The 22,042-nt window shown below is 35.8% G+C and overlaps 1 protein-coding gene across 1 annotated transcript; it reads right to left on the reverse strand.

The window, feature by feature from the left end:
• Nucleotides 1-407: 407 nt before the first annotated feature.
• On the reverse strand, nt 408-21,789 carry tspan5a (tetraspanin 5a). The gene is made up of 10 exons (XM_053504689.1): nt 21,407-21,789; nt 13,071-13,121; nt 10,407-10,553; nt 8,944-9,114; nt 6,282-6,407; nt 5,795-5,842; nt 4,913-5,029; nt 4,121-4,182; nt 581-608; nt 408-492 (listed from the first exon to the last, which is right to left on the reverse strand). The coding sequence occupies exons 1-9, from the start codon at nt 21,488-21,490 to the stop codon at nt 596-598; spliced, it is 819 nt and encodes a 272-aa protein (XP_053360664.1). The 5' UTR covers nt 21,491-21,789; the 3' UTR covers nt 408-492; nt 581-595.
• Between the last annotated feature and the right edge of the window lie 253 nt (nt 21,790-22,042).

Genomic DNA, 22,042 nt, shown 5'->3' on the forward strand with positions numbered 1-22,042 from the left:
CATTATACATCATTAAAGTTAACAGTACAGATTTTCTTCATTAATTGTATTCGGCTGCCTAAATAAACTGTAAACTGTAAACCACTTATGAAAACACTAAAAACACTTGACTTTTATAGAAAGTGTGTTCTGAATACTTTTTGAAGTATGTTAAGTGATTATAAATCAGTTGATAATACTTGTGGTACATACTTCATGGTACATTCTGCTGGTGTCAGAAGTTATTCACTAAAAACGATGGACTTTCACTTGATGGACAAACGGGTACATTCCGATCGAGATTATTAGGACCCAACCAAGTGGTTATTCAAAATATAAAGATGTTAAATGGTATTACAAAGGATTAAGAAGTCCACAAACTGCACCATTTCATCTGTATAATATCTGTATGTGTGTCTTAATGAAACAGTGCATTATAGTCAAATCTGTACACACGCACGGCCTGATGAACTTGGCATGCAGAGTTCTGCTGCTGACGGCATCACTCAAATCCTGTAGGGGAAAAATTTAGTTTTAAAAAAAAAAAATAGTGAGTTAGATACTTTTACACTAAAGAGCTAAAATTATGTTTAAAAACTACCTGTGAATGTCTTCATCAGGTGAACAAACTGCATAAAAGGAAAGAGAACAAATGAAGAGTGACGGTAAATCATAAGAGTTTATCATCTGCCACATCAGTCAGCTGATTAGTTAGTTGCACAAAAGACGTCATTATGATGGAATGGTTCTGATTCAATACAGATGGTTTATTCCAAGTGCTCAAGATATGAGGTCTGATGACATTCAAAGTCGCATCAACAGAAAATTTTAAAACAATGCTAAGACAGTGTAAACAGACATGTCAGTAAAAAAAATCCTGTTTTGGTGCCATTATTGCTCACTGCTTGAACTGATGTTGGCTTGCAATGCATCATGGGGGATTCCTAAGATCAATACATATAAAGAGCTGAATTACTGGAACTACAATATATTTTTTGTATCAATCGATCAAATCAATTCATCAATCAATTAACATTTATTATTGTTTTTTTAATGACTGGGGTTGGGACAGAAAAAACTGGCATTCAGAACTTTAACTAGTTACTGCAGGAATAAGTTAAGGGTCATGCACCTCATGCAATACCCTGATTATTTTAAAAAGTCAAAATTATGTACAGTGGTGTTTAAAATAATAGCAGTATGTTGAAAAAAGTGAGTAAAGCTCCATATCCATATAATAACTTTAAATTTTAATTACATAAATGCATTGGAAACCCTGCACATTCTATTCTGAATAACAACATGAAGAAAAATGTGCTAAATGTATTATTAGTTTAATGTAAGTGAATAAAAACAAATATTAGCCTGTTAAAAAAAAATAGCAGTGTCATCATTTATCTTTACAAAGTGATGCATTTACCGTTTAAACAGAAATGCTGAATGCTTGTGCATCTTTGAACTAATATTTAATTGTATAACCATGCTTTCTGAGAACTGCTGCACATCTATTGGATTTGGGTCTGGGGATTGGGCTGACCACTCCATAACGTCAATCTTGTTGGTCTGGAACCAAGAAGCTGCTCGCTTACTGGTGTGTTTGGGGTTGTTGTCTCATTGAAACACCCATTTCAAGAGCATTTCCTCTTCGGCATAACGCAACATGAACTTTTTAAGTATTCTGATGGGCCTATTTATCACATTTCAGGGATCATGGATCAATTTGAGTACAACACCATAGTACGAGAAGCGTCCCCATATCATGATGCTTGTCCCTCCATGCTTCAGTGTCTTCACAGTGTACTGTGGCTTGAATTCAGTGTTTGGGGGTCACCTGACAAACTGTCTGCGGCCTTTAGACTCAAAAAGAACAATCTTGCTTTCATCAATCCACAAAATATTGCACCATTTCTCTATAGGCCAGTCAATGTGTTCTTTGGCAAACTGTAACCTCTTCAGCACGTCTTTTTTTCAACAATGGGACTGATTGCTTGGCTTCACATAGCTGTCTTCTAATAGTAACAGTACTAACAGGTAACTTTAGATGTTCTTTGAGTCAATTTTGTTATTCTTTAATCCATTCGAATGGTAGTTTTCCATTTTCTTCCACGTCTTTCTGGTTTTGGTCTCCATTTTAAAGCTTAAAAATCATTTGGTATCATTTTAGCAGAGCAGCCTATCATTTTCTGCACTTCTTTGTATGTTTTCCCATCTCTAATCAACTTTTGAATCAAAGTATGCTGTTGTTCTGAACAATGTATGGACAACCCATTTAACTCTGATTTTCAGAGAGAAATGCACAGGACAACCTTTTCTGCATTTATCCTTAAATAAGGGGAACTTGTTTGACACCTGTTTTTTTTACAGAATAATTAACCTCGCTAATTGAACTCCACACTGCTATTGTTTTGAACAGACTAATATTTCTTTTTATTCACTTACATTAAACTAATAATACATTTAGCACATTTTCTTCATGTTGTAATTCAAAATAGAATGTGTAGGGTGTCCAATGCATTCATGTGTTTTAAATTAAAATTATTTTTTTAGTTTTAATTTAAATCACATAAGATAATTAGTTATTATATGGATATGGAGCTTTACTCACTTTTTTCAACACTATGCTATTATTTTGAACACCACTGTATGCAGTACATCATGCATTCAGAAAGGATTCAGACTCCTTTAGTTTTTTCCATTTTCTCCCAGAATTCTAAGGAGATGTTGAAAGGTTTGCTATATTGTCGCCTGGACTTTTCACCCTGATTGCTGGGTTCCACTTGGGTATGTGTTTCCCCCAACAGTCCAAACTGAATGGCATTACCAACTTTTTAATTTACAAACCATTAAGTCAGTTAAGTGAAACTTCAGTGATGGGTTTAGCAATACCAAAGGACCTGGAAGACCACAGGTCTAAACCACCGAGGCCTGCTTTTATAAATCTATTAATTGCAATCCAGCAAACATCTCCAGAATGTTTATTGGGTAAAAATAACTGCATAAATAAACAGCAAAAGCTAATGATGATCAGTCTCATGAGCTGATGATCAGCTCATTTTTCTTACTGATGACAAGAAGACATTAAAACAGGTTAAAGACGTTAGGTTGTGCAGCTTCCTGTGCACAGTGCCTTCATGCGATGCTACGGTCTACAGAAAGCTGTGAATACACAATGGTTTCTCCAATAAACTTAAATTTTTCACTTAAAAAGTTATATATATTATAGCATATATATATATATATATATATATATATATATATATATATATATATATACACAATTATATATATATATATATATATATATATATATATATATAGTAACGATAGTGATCTAAATACTTCCTTAGCCCAACAGTCACTGTAAATAGATTATAGTAACAGTGTGCTGAAGTACAAAACTAAAACATCAAAAAGTCACTGTCCAAGTTATTACACACTACAGCAAAATTATTATAAAAATGAGTGTTGATGTGAAAACACCCATGATCTTAAGGAGGCCAAGTCTGATCTGGACTTGGTAAAAGATGTAACAAAGCAAACTTTCAATAACAGTATCAAAAAAAGTAAGTGTGCTGACTCATGCAGCATGCAAAGGCAAGAGAGAATTAGAATCCCAAGGAAATAAGATGCCAAGAGAGAGAGAGCGACACCTTAGTTTATTAACTTATATTGATGCATCATTCTCATACAATAAGCTTACTGTACATTAATGCACAGACGATGATGAAGGTGAACACCTTCTTTTACAATGAGTTTTTTTTTACTGGATTATGCAGGGACAATGGACACTGATGGACATGTTGAACTGGCATAGCAATAATTATATTACATTCTCGCATGTTAACAGAGGAGTTGTGGAAATTTTCACGGGGATGCCTTGTTTGTCAGCCAAGTTACATATTTAACGCTGTTGTAAATTATAACTTTAATAAAAACCTGCTGATATCTGCAATACAGTATTAACAAAAGGTACTTCATCATTTATTTTTATCTATCATTTATTAGTAGTTGAATAAAATAAAAAAATTAAAATCATCAAGGATTACTCTTAGTCTCTTATATTGTCCACATACTCAAAAACCTCTAGGACTAGGATCTCTATGGCACACAAAACTTTATTAGTTTGATCAGGTTAACTTACCAGCTCGCCCGCACAGCTTCAATATCACTCACTAGATTTTGGGCCAGGCATATCCCGAAAATCTGTCAAACAGAAGGCAAAATTAGAAACCCTTATCATCTTACATAAACATCATACCAAAGAACAGAGTTTGTATATTATTCTATATAGGATTAAAAAAAAAAAAGCCTAAACCTAGAACAATTCTGCTTAAATCATACTGCTCAGGCCATGGCATCATGCCATGGTATTTCATTTGCACTAAGGTACCATGAAGTAGGCATGAAACTGATTGACATTTACAAAAGACTTCCAACACAGTGTGGTGATGAGACTCCTGGCTGCAATAAAACATGTGAATTGTGTAAGCATTTTAAAGTAGGCCCTATGTCTGTGAACATCTAGCACGTGAAACGTTTGATTCTTGTAAATCGATGGATCTGTCTGGGAACTGTATCCAGTGTACTAAGAAAACTTTCTAATTACCTTTTTCGTATCTAAGTACTAGTAAAATGCTGGGATAATTGCATTAGTGTAATGCATTAGTGTAGATTATATAGAGAAATAACTGTGGATTTTACTCTCACAACTGTGTTCTGTTATTATGCACAATCAAAAGTCCCAGTTTGTCTTGAATGTCCCTCGTATACACTGTGTATAGGTGTGACAATCAGATGCCCGCACACTTGGGATTGTAACATTGCACTGGATCTCCTTTCAATTACATATACCATGACAATTAAGAAGAACTGTATATGTGTAAAAAGGACATAAGGTAAAAAGTGTTAAAAATAAATAGAACATAAACTTTACCTGTAGCAATGCAATTCCTATAAAGATGCCTGCTACTATTGTCAGGTTGTCCTGTAACCACTTCTCGAACTGAGGAACACAGCCCTTCACATTTATATAGGTCTTTTGCTCATCTTCCTACAAAACCAAACAACAATTGTAAGAAAGATTACATTTATGACATAATACGAGAGGATTTATGAGAGGATTTCTTTAAAAATTGTTTACTCTCTCTTATGTTTATGGTAAGATTTAAAAAGGCCTTACAGTGTTCATCTATTTTGTTGAATATCTGTTATGGTTCATGGCCTGCAGAGGGCTCCTCATGCTTACTCTGTAATATCTGGTTATTTACCTCCACTACATCCGCATCACACTTTCAGTTTTGGCACTGTTTTTTTTTTTAGCTGATTAAAGAGGCAAAAAGTCACCTTTAACTAATGGTATTTTAAAATGTTTTCCATGTATGAGTAATTTTTGCATGGAGTGCCACTACACAGGATACAGTAAGAATAGAAATACAGCTTTTCAATCGGGACATTGTTCTAAGTTTTTCGACTGCTCCTTTCAGGGGGTCGCCACAGCAGACCATTTGGTCCACACAAAAATTTGGCACGGGTTTTACGCCGGATGCTCTTCCTGATGCAACCTGCCCATTTTATCCGGGCTTGAGACCGGCACTGCATCCAGTGGCTGGGGGTTTGGGCACTGGCTGGGAATTAAACTCAGGCCTTCCGCAGGGCAGACGAGAGACCTACCACTAAGCCAAGAATGCCCCAGCTTTTCAATCAGGAAACGTTACTACGTATATAATAAATGCTTTCTATTGTGCTGCATAATAGGACTCCAATTTCCAATTTTAAAATTTGATAACCAGACTAAAAAAGGAAAGAATCATTGTACCGATTTTGCTCGGACATCATATCCGCATTGTGTGTTGATGACATCCTCCTAAAAAACAGGAAGTACAGGGTAAATATTAGTTCCTCTAACAACACTGGCACACATTCTTAAGAGCAGTTGAAGAAAACAGTGCTGTGGTACACGTGGACGGGTTAATCTGGACGAAATGGCTTTTGCTAATACTGTAGCAAATGATATTCAGACAGTGCAGATTTTTAATCTTCCACAGTACTAAAATTAACTAGTAATAACCCTGTAAAATGCTACTCATACAGTATCTACTATTCCTGGCTGTGGTAGTGAATTAATTAATTACACACAGGAAGGAAATAATAAAATGTTGACAGCTCATGACATGAAGAGATGGCAAGATTGTAAAAGTATGTGTTGACATAAACATAAAACTATTAAATGAAATAAAAACAACTTCTTAATGAATGCTCTTACTAATAACTATTATAACCATAATTTGTTTCATTTCTCTTACCGCTGGGTCCTTGGTGCAACAGGAGAAAGGAACGCCGCACTTCTCTCGACTGGGGTTGGTGTCTGTGCAGTTGAAGTAGATGTTGAGATCCCAGTCACTAGGTTTAAATGCCCCACAACACTCCCACTACACGCATGAAAAAGATCAGAAGTTGGGTTCCAAGATATACAGTATAGGTGCTGAAATGAGCAAAGTGTACAAAATCCTAAAATCTTTAATTATTAATTATCAAGAATGGAAAAAGAAAAACTTCAGGCTCATACAAGCATTTTACTGTGAATTAAATGGATCGATTGTCTGATTACAGGGCTGATAGTGGAAAAAATTCCTGAGCCTGAACTTTTTTTTCTTGCCCCCGAAGTGAGTAGGGGTTGGGGTACTATGTACAGTATGCGACGCAGTTTTAACACATAAATTGTTGGCCCCTAGGCCCAAATATATAAACAGCCTATGTATAACACTGATTATCATTATTGTCAAGTAGCTCTTTTTTTTAAATTTTTTTTTTAGATATTTTCATATTTGCATTATGCCTCCAGTATTATTCAAGAAAACACAGCATTTTCTTCTCAAAATGTTCAGTGCCTGGATTGACATTATTAGCCCATCTTAGTACAATCACTGGAAGTAAATGCTACAGATGCTACAGCCATACCAAGACAGGTCAGTAAGTGGCAATAATAGTACTACAAAGTACACAGGAATTGATTAACTATTGATTATCCTCAGCGAATTTTTAAATCAGTCACACAATCGGTCATTGAGGGTGGAATATTATGGCGTTATATACCTGCTAGTGATGCGCGGGTCGGGTATTTTTCCAACCCGCGGGTCCCGCTTTTATGAAATTATCCGGCCCGCCCCGCAACACTATCTATTTTTACGCCCCGCCCCGCGACCATTAAATAGACATACTAGGATTGTAATTCAAATGAAAACAGCCTTTATTTCAGCCTGAAAGTGCTTGGAAACATCGCCCTGTAAACTGGCAACAACATATGATTATGAATATGATCGATAAATCAGGTCATTGATAATAATGATACACATTTTAATCATTTACAAAGCAGCGTTTGTAATCTGAGCTAAACAATTTTTTATTTTAGATTTGTATAGGGCAGGCCTACAGTTTACAGCCTACGCTAAATAACCACTGACATTTTTTTTTCATTTATCACACGGAAATGTTCATTTAGCGTTTTTATGTTCGCTGTGCAAAAAAAGAATGCTAAAACATTAGATTTAGCAGCCTGACCTTTTTTTTCTTTCAATGATGTAAATTCCCGACCTCAATTTTCCCGCACGTCGTCTTTCATCTTCACTTTTATTTATTTGTTTTTGATGTGACTAGCAGTGGTAGCTGCTTGGCGCTTTCGTGACTTGTCACGTGACGTAACCTTATCAAAGAACTTAATAAAATATGAAAATAGATATTCCCAAATATTTAATATAGGCTATAGGAAATTGCACGCAACATACATGGACTTTTTATTTAATTTAGTTTTTAATGACCCGCAAATTAAGTGACAATTTCTTTACACGCCCCAACCCGACCCGCGGGTTACCCACGGGTTACCAGACAACCCGCGCATCACTAATTTCTGCCACAATTCTGAGCGATTCTGCGCTCGATTCTCGAGTCTGTGCGCGCTCGACTCTGCCTACATGCGCATGCAACATTTATTTTCTGTGCGCGCTCGACTCTGTCTTTACAGTCGCTCAACTTTGTCCAGTGTTACAAAACAGCCACAAAACTAGCCAATCACAGACATCCACACACTGCTGATTGGCTGTTCCTTCTCTATCACCTGCGCATCTCAGATCTAGAGAAATGACAGATCAATAACAGCGAACCTGATTCCCCCCCCGCCGGAAATCCGGCGTGGTGCCGGAACGCTATCACCCCTGTGATTATCTCAAGTATTCTGCTCAACACTTCTTAGGGATGTCATTTAATACGCTACAGTATATTAGATCTTGTTAGCGCACAATACTTGTTCGTCCCTGTGACAGGGTCAGTCTCTGCCGCTGACACTCCAATATTGAATTGGTTTCCTGGCCGAGTTGCCTGCCAGGAGCTGACCTGGTATCTGCAGTTAAATTCAAAGGCCTTAAAATGAAGCTGAGGTGTCTTGTACACCTCGTTTACCCAATGTGAAACATGTGTTTGTTTTACACTTTACATTGTGTCCATTTTGTAGTACTTGCAAAACTTGTGACGAAGCCTTCAAAATTCAATGCAGAAGTCCAAAGATTTGACAAATTATTGTTGACAGATTCCATTTTCCTTTGCTTAGGGGGCATTTCTGCCAAGAAATATTCCTTAAAGTTTCCATTTTGTAAACACAGCAATCCTGTCAGCTAAATAAATGTAAGAGCAATAGAAAGCATATAAAAGAGTTGTGGGGACTCTGACTGTTAGAGGCAGCCAGATGTAGAGCAGATGATATGGTATCTGGCTTCATTCACCGCCTTCAAGAACAAAGATGCAGCAATCATAGGGTCTATAGTGCTAGTCTAATCTTCATCTCTTTTCCTCATCTCCTCTCTTATTAGGCAACTTTCACTCTATAGCTGCTTCTGTTTTATTTTTTCTCATCTCTCTCTCTTTTTTTTTTTTACTTTTACTATGTTATGCAGTGGATCCAGCTTTCTCACTTACATATTCCTGAGTAAAGTCGATAAGATTCTGCAGGTCAATATCATCTCTATAGGCTTTGATGTTGTTATTAATGAAGTTGTTGAGCTGGTCTTTGATCCAGTCCTTAAAGACAAAGGCAAGGACCCCAGCTGTCAGCTCCAGGAAGAATATAATCCCCAGGAACACAGAAAACTAGATTGGGCCAAGAAGCAAAAACGTGAGATATTAGAATTATTATGTGTTCAAGCAACGACTTTGTAAAACCAAAATAATAGCAGATGAAGACTTGCTCCATGAAATAGAAGACTGTTGCATAAGATAGTTTGGAAGTGGAAATTTTACAGAATTACTGGCACCTTCTATAAAAAATAACCTCTAAGGTCCAGACATAGATCCAATGAATCATATTTCAATATAGGAATTCAATATAGGAACGCCAGACACAGGAACAGTTTCTTTTCGCAAGCAATCAACCTCATAAACAGTTGAACTGGATCTTACAATCGTCTTTAAATCTGTTTTATGTACAGTATGTCTGTACTCTGAGAGCTCCAAACAGCCGGAACCAAAATCCTTGTGTGTCTCAACATTCTTGGGGAATAAAACCCGAATCTGATTCTGATATACATTTATTTAAATCAGGGGTCTCCAAATCCAGTCCTGGAGGGCCAGTGACCACACAGTTTGTAATTCACCAACACCTAAACACACCCACTAAACCTAGTAATTAACAGATTAGTTAAAACAGCTGTGTTTAAGAAGAAGAATCACCAAACTGTGTTGGACACTGGCCCTCCAGGACTGGATTTGGAGACTCCGATTTAAATAATCGTATCACTTTACAAACTTAAAGACCCTTAAAAAGAGGGATATTCGACACTCTTTCATAAACTACATTTAAACCATATACAGATAATGTTTGGTGGATGCATTTAATCGGTCCTCTTGATTACAAGACTCTGGACTGAATTGGTTTTCAAATCTGAAGACTGATATATTTGTTGCAAAAAACAGTTACTCTATACTTTTTCACGATCGTTTCTCCTAGTGCATGTTTGCACCAAGTTCATTAAAAAAAAAAAAGTTTTTTAAACAGCCCCACAAAACAAGCCAGAAATAATCAAAGATCCACCTCCAAGTATCAGCACAGTAAGTACTTTTGGCAAATTATGACAATGGTGTGCACAACCAAATATTTGGGGTTCATCTCCATGTTTCCAGGAGAATTTCTTGGGGTAATGTTTTTAAGTTTCAAGTTTTAATTAGTAAACCCACTGAAGTGAATTCGAGATTTGAGAACATAAAAAGGTCAAAAATAAAACAACAGAGATTCTAGAAACTGAAGACAATACAACATTACAATAAAGCATTATGGGTGCAGATAATTCAGCAGTGTACTCAATTTGAATATAAGGTGTGTTTCTCCCCATGGGGATGACAGTTTAAAAAGGATACTATCGAGGTTAAAACATAATAAGACTCACAAATTTGAGGAGGAGGGTGTTCTCTCTCAGAGCTCCGATGCAACCAGCAAAGCCCAGGATAAACATCACACCACCCACCACCAGAAACAGCCAGACTGGGTCAAATCCGCCCAGGTCAGTGATGGAGGATATATTTGAGAGCACACCCTGACAGATTGAGAGACACAGAGAGTTAGAGCCTATTCAGATGTTGTATTCAGACGTACACGACTCAGAAGGTTCATATCTGGTGTGAATCTAAATGCCTCCTCAACACATTTCTTGCCTATAGCTTTTATCAAAATTGCCAAAGCACAAAATCACGTAATCACTTTTTTTTTTGAAGGATTGGAAAATAAAACTACAGTGGAAGACTGCATAGCATTTTGTGGAACATTCGTTTTACTGTTAATGCTTTGTGTGCTTTTCAACATCACCACTAAGGAATAACCCAACAAAAAAAAAGAAAGTAAAACAGAAAGTAAACTTGCAGACACATATTAATTACTATATGCAATGGAATGCAAGAATGTAGGCCCACACTGCCAGTATTCAGGGAATTAAAAAATCTGCCTCTACAGGTTTATAGTCTATAAGTATAATGTTTTGTTTAACAGGAACATCTGGCATTTGAACATATGCTGCCCAAATATAAAAACACACATTCAAATACCAACATCATTTAAAGTCCAAGACCAACACTGCGACAGTTGTAGGATTCAAAAACAATGTTGCGCAATGTTGTATAGAATGTATAGCATAGGAATCATTGCTCTGGCTTTAGTTAAAGTAAAAAAACAAAGAATACATGTTTTGCATATACAGTGATTTCCAAAAACAATCATCACAGCTGAGAGCAGGCTAACCCAACCTAATCAATCTAAATACCTGGTTCTGTCACATAAATGATTCCTCAATGTCTTTACCCCATCACACTGCTCCACATTCCTATTATGCCTTCAAAAAATTGTGTGAACTAAGTTAGAACTTGTTAATCTTGGCAGGAGCATAGTAGAAACCTGTAAGGATACATTATTTTCTCCATTTATGTGGAGCTGTTTTTTTTTTTGGACATGTTTTCAAAAAGGCCAGAGGATGCAGTCAAGAAAGACACAGGAAGAATAAGGACGAAGTAATGATGGCTTTGACCGATTAACGACGTAACCAACATCTTTTAGGGACTTTATTGACATACTAAAATCATGGCACAGACGAGAAAGCCTGGATGGCGTTCTGAATAAATTGCTATTGGAATGCTACTGGGATGTTGCTCTGTCAATGGGGTCCTTAAAATGACCTCTCCAGGCTTGTCCTCTAACAGTGGTAGGTCCATATAATTAGTGACAACATGGTTTATGCATTGAGAACCTGATGGGGACATGGACAGAAAGTAGTATGAACTTAAGTAAATGAACACGTTTCCATTTTTCCACCATTTGACCCCTATTCCCTATTGAGTTCTTCAATATTTTTAGGGCGCAATGGGAACTTCATGGTCTTCTTCTGAGCTTGATGGGACCCTTAGGGTTTGCTGTGCATATTTTTATAGTAACTTCCTTTCCAGGCTTCAATGTGTACTTATCTATAAAAATATGAGCCAGTGCATTTAAAAAGAATACAGAAGGCAGACAAGATAATTAAGTACAATCAAGATACCCGAATACAATATTTCCACAAGTACTTTAGATGCATTGACTTGAAATAAGTGGTAGGACTATATATTTTGGCAGAAAGACTAAAATATGTAATACTTATAGTTTAAAATATGTAAATTTATATATTTAAAGTCTGTGTACAGAGATGTTACACATTCTGTTTCTGTCCTACTCTGCACACTTTGGGTAATATATGTTTTTTTTTTTTTTTTTCAGTTATACAGCATCTGAAATACTAAAGTACTGAATCATACAGACCCTGGGTTGGCAAACAAAACTTTCATTGCTTTGCATACTATTAAAAACGGTTCAAGTTGACCTTACTCAAGAGGTGCATCTGATTGAATACACTGGTGTAAAAGGATACTTCTGTAACTTTAAACTGAAATGTGTTTTACATCCCTGCTGGGTCAAATTAAGATTTACATTAAGAATGAGCTCTGAAACATTAGGGGGGAAAAAAGTAAAACAATAATATTACACTTTACTACTCTGTCATGTTGAACATAGTTTGTGTGTGTGTGTTTTTTTTTAAACCAATGTTCTTTCCATTTACAGTCACACAAGTCCATGCTAAGAGTTTTATGAAAGGGAAGCCCTTTGTTGCAGGGTTTCACCAAAAAAAAAAAATCCCCCAAAAATAAAAGTGTTCCCCTGGAGAGAAAAATAAGAAACAGAAAACTCTTCACCCAAGAACTGCTACATACATAATTTCACAGAGCTGCTGAACACACAATCTGACGGAACAGTGGAAAAGACTATTACTTCCATACTGAGAAGCAGGGCCATTTACAGCAAGCACCCTCAGCCTCTGGGGTAAAGGGGTCTGTGACATTATTGGGATTTAAAATTGTAATTCAATATTTGATGCTTAATCAGTTTCTTTGCAGAACCTGAATGCAATTGATGTGTTTAATGACTTGGAACCATTTTATTAGCTCTCAACACTACTTTCATCTTGGAAGGTGACTCATTTTTCAGTGTCAGATTTAACATAACTCCAGTGAATGTGTTCTTGAAAGTTTCTTACCTTTTCACTCCAGGCCCATAGTCCAATTCCCAGGAAAAACATCCCCACTAACTAAAAAAAAAAACAACAGAAGAAATGTTAAGTAATTAAACTCTTCATTCTAATATTTATTCACCATGCATTCATGATTCTGCGTGGATAAATTAAATGTAACAATGAACTTGATATATGAACATTAAGCTTCATACATATAAAAAAAATCTAATAGTCAAAGAACAAATTTTGACTCCCGCAAAAAAAGAGAATCTAAGGAATGCAGCTTTTTAAAGAAAGAAAATAAGAACTGACCCCAGGGGTTAGGGAGTGTACACTGAATTTATGAACATTTCCAGCAGATTACTGTGCTACCAGTCAGTCCTTCAAATGGAGGAAGTCAGTACAAGACCTCTGCAGACATTTACAGGATCAAAAGACCAACTGGCAAAATTCTAACTTAAAAAGATCCTTAGTTTGAGAAAAAGAAAATATTTTAACAACAACAAATTTTTTTGTCTGCACTCTCATGTGCAATATAAACCATCTTATTCTACTTTAGTTTTATTTGCAATATTTTTCTGCAATATAATATGACTATATGCTCTCCTTCTTTCTATTTGGTAAAGGTTTTTATTATTGTATTATCTATTTAATGCACTGTTCAGTGATTTATATTATTATACAGTGGCAACACCTTCTTTTTCTTATTCAATAGTAAAATAATGTGCTCTATGACTTGAACAAATGTAAAATATATATTAACTTGCCTGGTGAGAAATCAAGTAAAACATACTTACTGCAAATTAGCCACCCAAATGATCCAAGCATAGGCCGAAATGTTCGGTTGTCCATTTATACGAGGGGCATACAAATCAAACTGGGACTATTGATTGTGCAAAATAACAGTTGAGGGTAAAAACAACATTATGTTTCTGTATAATCTCCTGTTACACTAACGCACTTATCTAAGCATTTCACTAGTGCCTGGATACCATCGGGGCAGAAGGTTTTTTTAGTATGCCTAATCGGGCTGCCGTCTTCTGTAAATGTCAAATATATTTAATGACTTCATTCACAAGAAATTTAATCACAGGTCCAGGTTTGGCTTGAATGCCTCTCACAATAGTAATAATTGTGATGATCATTTAAAATAAATGTTACAAAAGTATAAACAGTTAAACATCTCAAGACATTACTGCTAAGCAATCAACAAAATGATGAGGGTGTACACTGCCAGTGTTATCAGGGATTCAAGTATGTAACTCCTATCAGTGTCTAGCACTGGGTGGACCGGGATTGCGAGCTTTCAAAACACATTTCCAAGAAGCAATGAACATTGTGTCAGAAAAATGTGGCCAAAAAATTGTGGCTCAATTTTTATGAGCTTAGAGATTATCAGATTAATTAAAAAATTAAGGTTTTGCAGAAATTTAGCAATCTAAGTTCGACAGCAGTCCCCATGATACAGTATGCACAGTATATACAAGTTTATACTAGTATATGGGCAAAAGTGTCACACCAATATGTGGGGATTAATATTTGGTTAATGCACATTTGGCTGCCAGAACAGTCTGCACACATCTGGAAAGGGTTTCCACTAGATGTTGGAGCATGGTTAGTGGGATCAGGTCATGATTTTGAGCAATAAATCCTGGTGTTAGTTGCAGTTCATCCCAAAAGTGTTCAGTGGGGTTAATGTCAGTCAGTGCTCCTTGAATTATTTTACTCCAACCATGTGCACAGTGGCTCTGGCATGCTGGAACCTGTTTAAGGCTTTTAGTTTCAGCACAGGAAAATACTGTACAATGACATTCTGTACAATTGTGTGCTTCCCACTTTGGAGCAACAGATTAGGGAATTCCCGTCTAATTTTAATTGATTCTTTAAAGCAAAGCTTGCTTGATTCTCCATCATATTTTCGACAGCTCCGTGGTCATACCCATGCTATTTAAAAAGTTGGAAACAGGACTCGATGTCAGCAATGATACAGCATCCCTGGAGCAGAGAGCATTAAAGGCCCTGCTGCCCTGCGACAGCTTGGCAAGGCTGAGCCTGAACCTGATCTGTAACCCAGAGCTTTAACTGTTGAATCACCAGTGCCTACAAAAATCAAACAAATACACATTTTCTGTTTCACACCATGAAGAAATCATTGTCCATATACATTATCGGGTCATGAGAACAGCGATGCTTCAAGACTGCACTCACTATGGTGCGATAGTTTGTTTAATGTTATTAGTAACTTGATACTGTTAGTGAGGCAAGGCCTGGAGTCGTCATGGGTTTTTCCAAGCATTAGCATTTCTGAAATTCATATACTGTAGAGAGCAGTTAACCACCCATAGCTTTGTACTGTACAGTACCTAGCAATATTACACACAAATTTTTTTTTTTTACTAAAAAAATTATTACAGTTGTCTTTCCAAATAGTATGTGCAGTGTGACTGTCAGCTCTCGCACTTAAATGAAGAATTTAATACATTTTTATAGTGTTACACTACTAGTCAAATGTTTGGACACACATTCTAATCCCATGGTCTCTCCTGATTATTTCCTTAACAATATCGCACAATGCAGAAGGCATCCAAAATATGCAATAATCTCCTTCGAACAGCTAATATTGAGATGCGTCACTGTTTGTTAGCTGGTTAGTTGACTTTCTGAAGCTGGCCACCCTAAATGAACTTCTCCTCTGCAGAGGTTATTTGTTGTCTTCCTTTTCTGGGATGGTCTTCATGAGAGCATGAAAATGTTTTTCATTAAATGTACTTGACACTACTGTTCTTCCAAGTACTATTCCAGAACAGATGACCTTTGTGTAACATAACTGACTGTGTTATGTTTGTTGTTATTTGCAGTAATAACCTAATGCTATATGTGTTATTTCATAGTTTCGGTAAAAAAAAGCTTAAAGGCAAACCAAAGAAGAAAAAAAAATAGTATTGTTCTAGAATATAGAAAACAAAACCAAACTTGTGTCCAAACTTTTAACTTGTACTGAAAATAAAAAGTTATCCCATATCTTATTTTTATGCATGCACACACACACACACACACACGCACATAGTAACTTTTACCATGAAATTTATTATGTTCGGTAGCATAATTTGTTGATTCAATACACAGTTGGACAAGGGGAGATTCAAGGGGAAAAACAGGAAACATTCAGCATTTCTCTGAAGGCCGGATGTTTGGCTCCTTAGCCCTCATTTTTTTTTTAAGGCCCAAGAGACCAAAAAGTCAAAGAGAGATGAGTGGGAGACAGACACAGACTGATTGAATATGAGATACTGTACAGTCTGTAATTCTGACACAAGTCCTTTTGCTTGCTGATGTGTTTTCTCCTTCTTTTTTAGCTCCTGGGGAATTAAAAAAACTGAAATACCCACTTCTACTTCCTCTGTGCTGATTTGTTGTATTGTCTTTTGAAAGCTGGTCCTTCAAAGTTCACAGAGTACTTTATTGTATGTAGCTTCAGTTTAGAATTGACCAACAGGGCAATAGGTTTAGCACTAACAATTATTGATTTTTAATTATTTAATTTAATTAAAAAAGAAGGAAAATTCTCATTTAGTATTTTTCCTGCAGTAGAAGATTTATTTATATGCTTAAAGACATACTGTACTATTTAGCTTACTGGGCCAGAGTGAAAAAATATGGTGCAAGCATGTGTATCTATACATGAGATCACAACTTTCAAACTAGTTATAATAAAGTGCACTTCTTAACAATATGTAAACCGCTTCAAAATGTTAACACTTTGAAAACAATCAAGCGTAGATAATGAATTAACAAAAGTCAACTAAAGATGCACACGCGCTCTATACTAATAAGTTTAATAAAAACTGCAGTAAACTGAAATATCATTAAGAGATGGGTGATTTAAATATGTTTAAATGCTGGATATGATATTTAGGTTGGTTTACATTTTCAGAAGCTGCTTTTGATATATATATATATATATATATATATATATATATATATATATATATATATATATATATATATATATGTATATATATATCACTGGTGAGGTAAAATGTCACAACATCCAGCATCACCTTCTTCCTTCCAGAACTAACTCACCTTCTCATACAGTAGCTTGTGTGTTTTTAAACGTCTTTACTGTTTTTGTTGTAATTGAGGTTTAACAATATTGAGTGTTTTCAGTGTTGTTACACTCAGTGTGTCCTGGGCTGCCAGGCTTTTGGCACACACTTTGGGGTGCTTTCTTTCAAAGTGGTCAAACAGGTTTCTTATGTTTCTTCCAGTTAAGCCAACATTGCTTTTGCATAATTTGTAAACAACCACTGCTCACACAGTATTTGTTGTGACCACACAAGCTCTAGTGTATGTAACTGATATTAAATCTTTTTAAGCCAATAACGCCACAATCTAATGTTGGCAAACAAAACAATCACCCTTTGTCCCTCACCATATAACAGCATGATGTGGTGTGGTGTGCTATAAAACCAAACACAATCAAGATGAATTAAGGATTTCTTAAATACTTTAAGACTTAAATTTATGTAGCTGTACCAGAGATTATTACTCTAATAATGCATAGTTCATACCCTGAATTTTTTTCCCATAATATTTAGGCAAACAATATGTCCTAATATAAAAAAGTCCTACAGAATGAGGTATATTGCATATTGCTATATTGCTGAAAATTATTGTTTGCCATGTCTGCTGGCTGTATTCCTAATGTTACAATAGCAATGGTTTTAAACAAGTGGGTTGGTTTTTACACAGATGAGCAGAGTAATGCATAAAGAGAAATTTGCCAGTATTAGCCAATTTAATCAACCTCAAATTACACACTAAGAGACAGCAAGAGAAGGTAGCAGCATACAGAGATTATAATTTGCAAGTCAAAACCTAACTGTCTCAAAACATGCTTATTTACTAGTCGAAAAGAAATAATAATTGAAGCTGGTCTGTAGCATACCAAGAACACCAAATACTTTGAGGTTATTGGTGTTAAATTGTAGTAGGGTTAGGTAGTATGTGAATTTGTTGTGTTTCGTATTTACTTTACATTTTTAATATATTGCTTATTTTTAATATTTTTAATATTTTTCTTTAATGTTAACCACCATTTTATTTGTTTATTTATTCATTTATTTAAGTATCGGTTTAGGCAATGGTACGATTTGGCACCAGTATTATAAAAAACCCAATTCATACCCAACCCTAACTTTAATACAATTTCTGCTAAAAATAAAACAATAATAAACTATTATGCATAAGTTTAACTCTTCAGGTATTATGTGTGAGCTCAGTAGGGATAGATTTGTTCTATTAGTTTAATCCACATAATTGCAGTCAATTATTGAGCTACTGAGTAGTCTTCTCAATAAACTGCATGAACTGTGTGCAAAGATATATAGTAACTAGATTATCTCTTGTCATTCATGTATTATAAGTTAAAATCATCTTTACAAATATATGGGGACATTATAATTATATCAGCCTCTTCAATATCTTTTTGACAATGATTACAAGACCATTCAAGTGCATTTAAATACTTAACCAAACACACGATTACCAATGAACATGAGGAAAAGTAACAGGAATAGTTCAATTTAATTCAATTTTATTTGTATAGCGCTTTTAGCAATTTTCATTGCCGCAAAGCAGCTTTACACAGTCAAAAGAATTATTTAAGTTTGTATGAAATGTGAATTTGTATGAATCAAAATGGTCAGTTTGTCCCTGGTGAGCAAGCCGAGGGCGACAGTGGCAAGGAAAAACTCCCTGAGATGATAATAGGAAGAAACCTTGAGAGGAACCAGGCTCAACAGGAAACCCATCCTCATTTGGGTGAAACAGAAAGCAGTAAATGATCTGCATTTATACAGTGTGTAGGGTGGGAGGCAGTTCAGCTATAATAGCTGATGTTAATTGAAATAAATGTTAATAGTGAATGCTGAAGTTGCACACAACATTCATCTACTGTAGAACATAGATTTACTGTACAACAGTGCACATAGTGTGCTGATGAGTGTAATAATTACACATCTATCACCTCAATTAGATTTGATGTTAAAACATTTTGCGCCTTTCCAGTCCTTCATTGAGTCCATCAACCACTCGCATGAAAGCATTTGTGCCCTTACGAAAATAAATGAAGGAATATGTATGTTTCAACCTTGCAAAATGGAAACAAAATGAAATTTGAGCCATGCCTCAGAAACCCTACATCATGCACTCAGTAAACCGTCATGCAGAAAAACAAAGGACTGCTTTCATTTAAAGCAAGAAGCTAGTGGAGCATGGCACTTAGTCTGGAGATGCACTCACTCTGAAGGCATACAGAAAATGAAAAGTTCATCAAAGTGGCCTCAAGTGTACAAGATTACAGATTTTAAGCAAGAGCAAATCTTATTCACCGATATTTGTTATTCTTTTAAAAATAACAAAGAATTTATAAAAATACTTTTACAAACAAAAGATTATTTTTCAAAATTCTGTATTATAATTATTATAAAGCCAGTGTTGACAAGCAAATACTTCTTGACAATATACTTTTATGCATGTTCAATGATAACATCTATTCAATCACTTATCTTCAGAAAAGATTTATCCTAATCAGGTTTAAACTGGGTCCATCCACAATTGTATAAATTTGCTGTTAGCCTAGATAAACACATTTGAATACAAAATGGTCTACTTACTTACATATCGTGTTTTTTTTTTTTTTCAAATTGTGCCATCCTAGTAGGCAGATAAGTATGTCCTACTAGTTATATATTAATATTACATTATTTTATTGTATCTTATTCAGTCTACCATAGGAAATGTGTTGATAAAAGACCAATAATGTCCTGGTCACATTTATAATCATGGCACAGCAGTGGTTCTGCTCTACCAACGGGGATTGCTACAAACCTACCATGAACAAAAGTGCTTGTTTTGAATCAAGAAAAAAAAAAAGGGACATATTGAAAGAATGATTTTTTGAGTGGCCTTTCCCTGCTGCAAAAGGCAACTTAATAATTTACATCCTAGCATTTTTAGCTCTAATTGAATATTTAAAAAGTTTTGTCAAAGCTAATCAGGATTTTTAGGACAAAGGGCAGACAGCAGCAGGATTGTTAGCATTCATAGGATGAACAAGGCCAATAAAGGTTACTTCATCAGCCTGGAGTCGAATCTTAATAAGGCGCTCAGTTATTTGACAACAAAATCATAGTCTATTATACAATTAAAATGTGTGATGCAGACATTTTTCAGGTACAAATGCCATCACTGCCTGCAAAGGAGATTAACTAGGTAATGAGTCAAGAAAAACATGGAACAACACAAAAGTCTGATTATAAGGCTGTGAAACTGTAGCACAATGACAGACAGACAAATAGACAGACAGACAAATAGACAGACAACTTTATTCATTGCAAAGGGGAAACTGAGAGAAGTTAAATCAAAATGAGAATTTTGTGTGGGAGGGAAAACAGAAACCCCCTTGATGTAATGGAAATGATGACTGATAGACAGTGTTTCAGATTAAAGGTTTCAAGAAAAGTGTGTTGATAGACAGTCAGCTGTTTTGGCACAGCACTTAATCTGACAACAGAGGACTGAGCACTGAATGACTGAATACTGTCACTGGCTTTATAATGCAGATCAGCTGGAGATAATAAACCATGGAGTAGACACTAATAACAGATAGTGATAGGTGAACGAAATATAAAAAATATGAATATTAAAAAATCTATATTACAGAACTATTGCTGCTGTTGTGACTTAGTATTATTATTATTATTTATATTATTACTAAATCAGACAGACATGCTTGACTCCTTTAGCACACCTGTTTTATACATTACTTGGCTTAGCCATGTTAGCAGCTGAAACAGATACAACATGGAGCAAATGAAAATATTGTTATATGAAATGAACAGCACACTGATTTACTATCAACTGCACATTTTTTTTGCTGTCATGCTCCATTATTATTATTATTATTATTATTATTATTGTAGTGCTAGGTTCTTACGCAATCTAAGCTCAGGAAGCTTAAAGCTGATTACCACCGAACAGAGAAACGCGCTCGACACAGTGAACGCTGCATGGACACTAGAAAATAAATGCAGCGTTCAAATCTTTCAAATCAAGGAGATTAAAAGATTGATTCATCTGAATCAGTAAGAGAAGGGTGATCTGCTCGGGGGTACTGGCAATGTGTTTTGAAAGATTCACCGGATCGTGTGCATTTCTAATAGCATGTCTAGTCGTTTTAAAGCACACAAAGACATCACCGTGTGGATAAACAAACCAATAGCCGTTGTTTTGGCTTTAAACACATAAACCAAAAGAAAACATAAAGGCAAAGTAACAATGAAACATGCGCTTACCCAAAATATTATGTTAAATCCAAATATAAAATATTTAATGCAGCAGCTGACTTCTTGTCCATTGTAATGCTTTCCTGACATCATTGATGCTCGTCCACATACAATAATTCCCTGTACATTAGAAATGAGAGAAGCAGTGAAAGGAGCAGGTTCAATTTGCTCACCGCCGCGGTTTATCTACAGAAAGCGTCACCGGGCTCCCTCCTCCCCACCGTCACTGTCCACACACACACATCATTCAGCACGGAGCTCTCGAGGAAGGGAAATTTCTGCGGATTTAATGTGAATACAAAGGTTCTGCAATTTGTCAGAACCCTCTGGCGGCTGATAAATGCAACGAATCTCGGCCTGCCTTTGCCGTGAATCAAAACCGTCGTCTAGCTTCTCCGTTAACACTTGACAAGGTTGATTTTGATGGACAGGTATCTCGACCAATCCAACGGCGCTCTCAACACAGTAGGGCGGAATTGCAGACTGCGTCACGCGATGTTTTATTTCGGGTAGTGTACAGCAGCAGGCATGGTTTTCACATTCGTTTTAGTTCGTATGAGATTATACAATCAAAATTACTTTTGGATGTTACCGATATAACAGATAGAAAATGTAATAATTAGCACATTTGCCGGATTTTTTAAA

This window comes from Clarias gariepinus, chromosome 1 (assembly GCF_024256425.1).
Source record: "Clarias gariepinus isolate MV-2021 ecotype Netherlands chromosome 1, CGAR_prim_01v2, whole genome shotgun sequence".
In the NCBI taxonomy this organism is placed as follows: Eukaryota; Metazoa; Chordata; class Actinopteri; order Siluriformes; family Clariidae; genus Clarias; species Clarias gariepinus.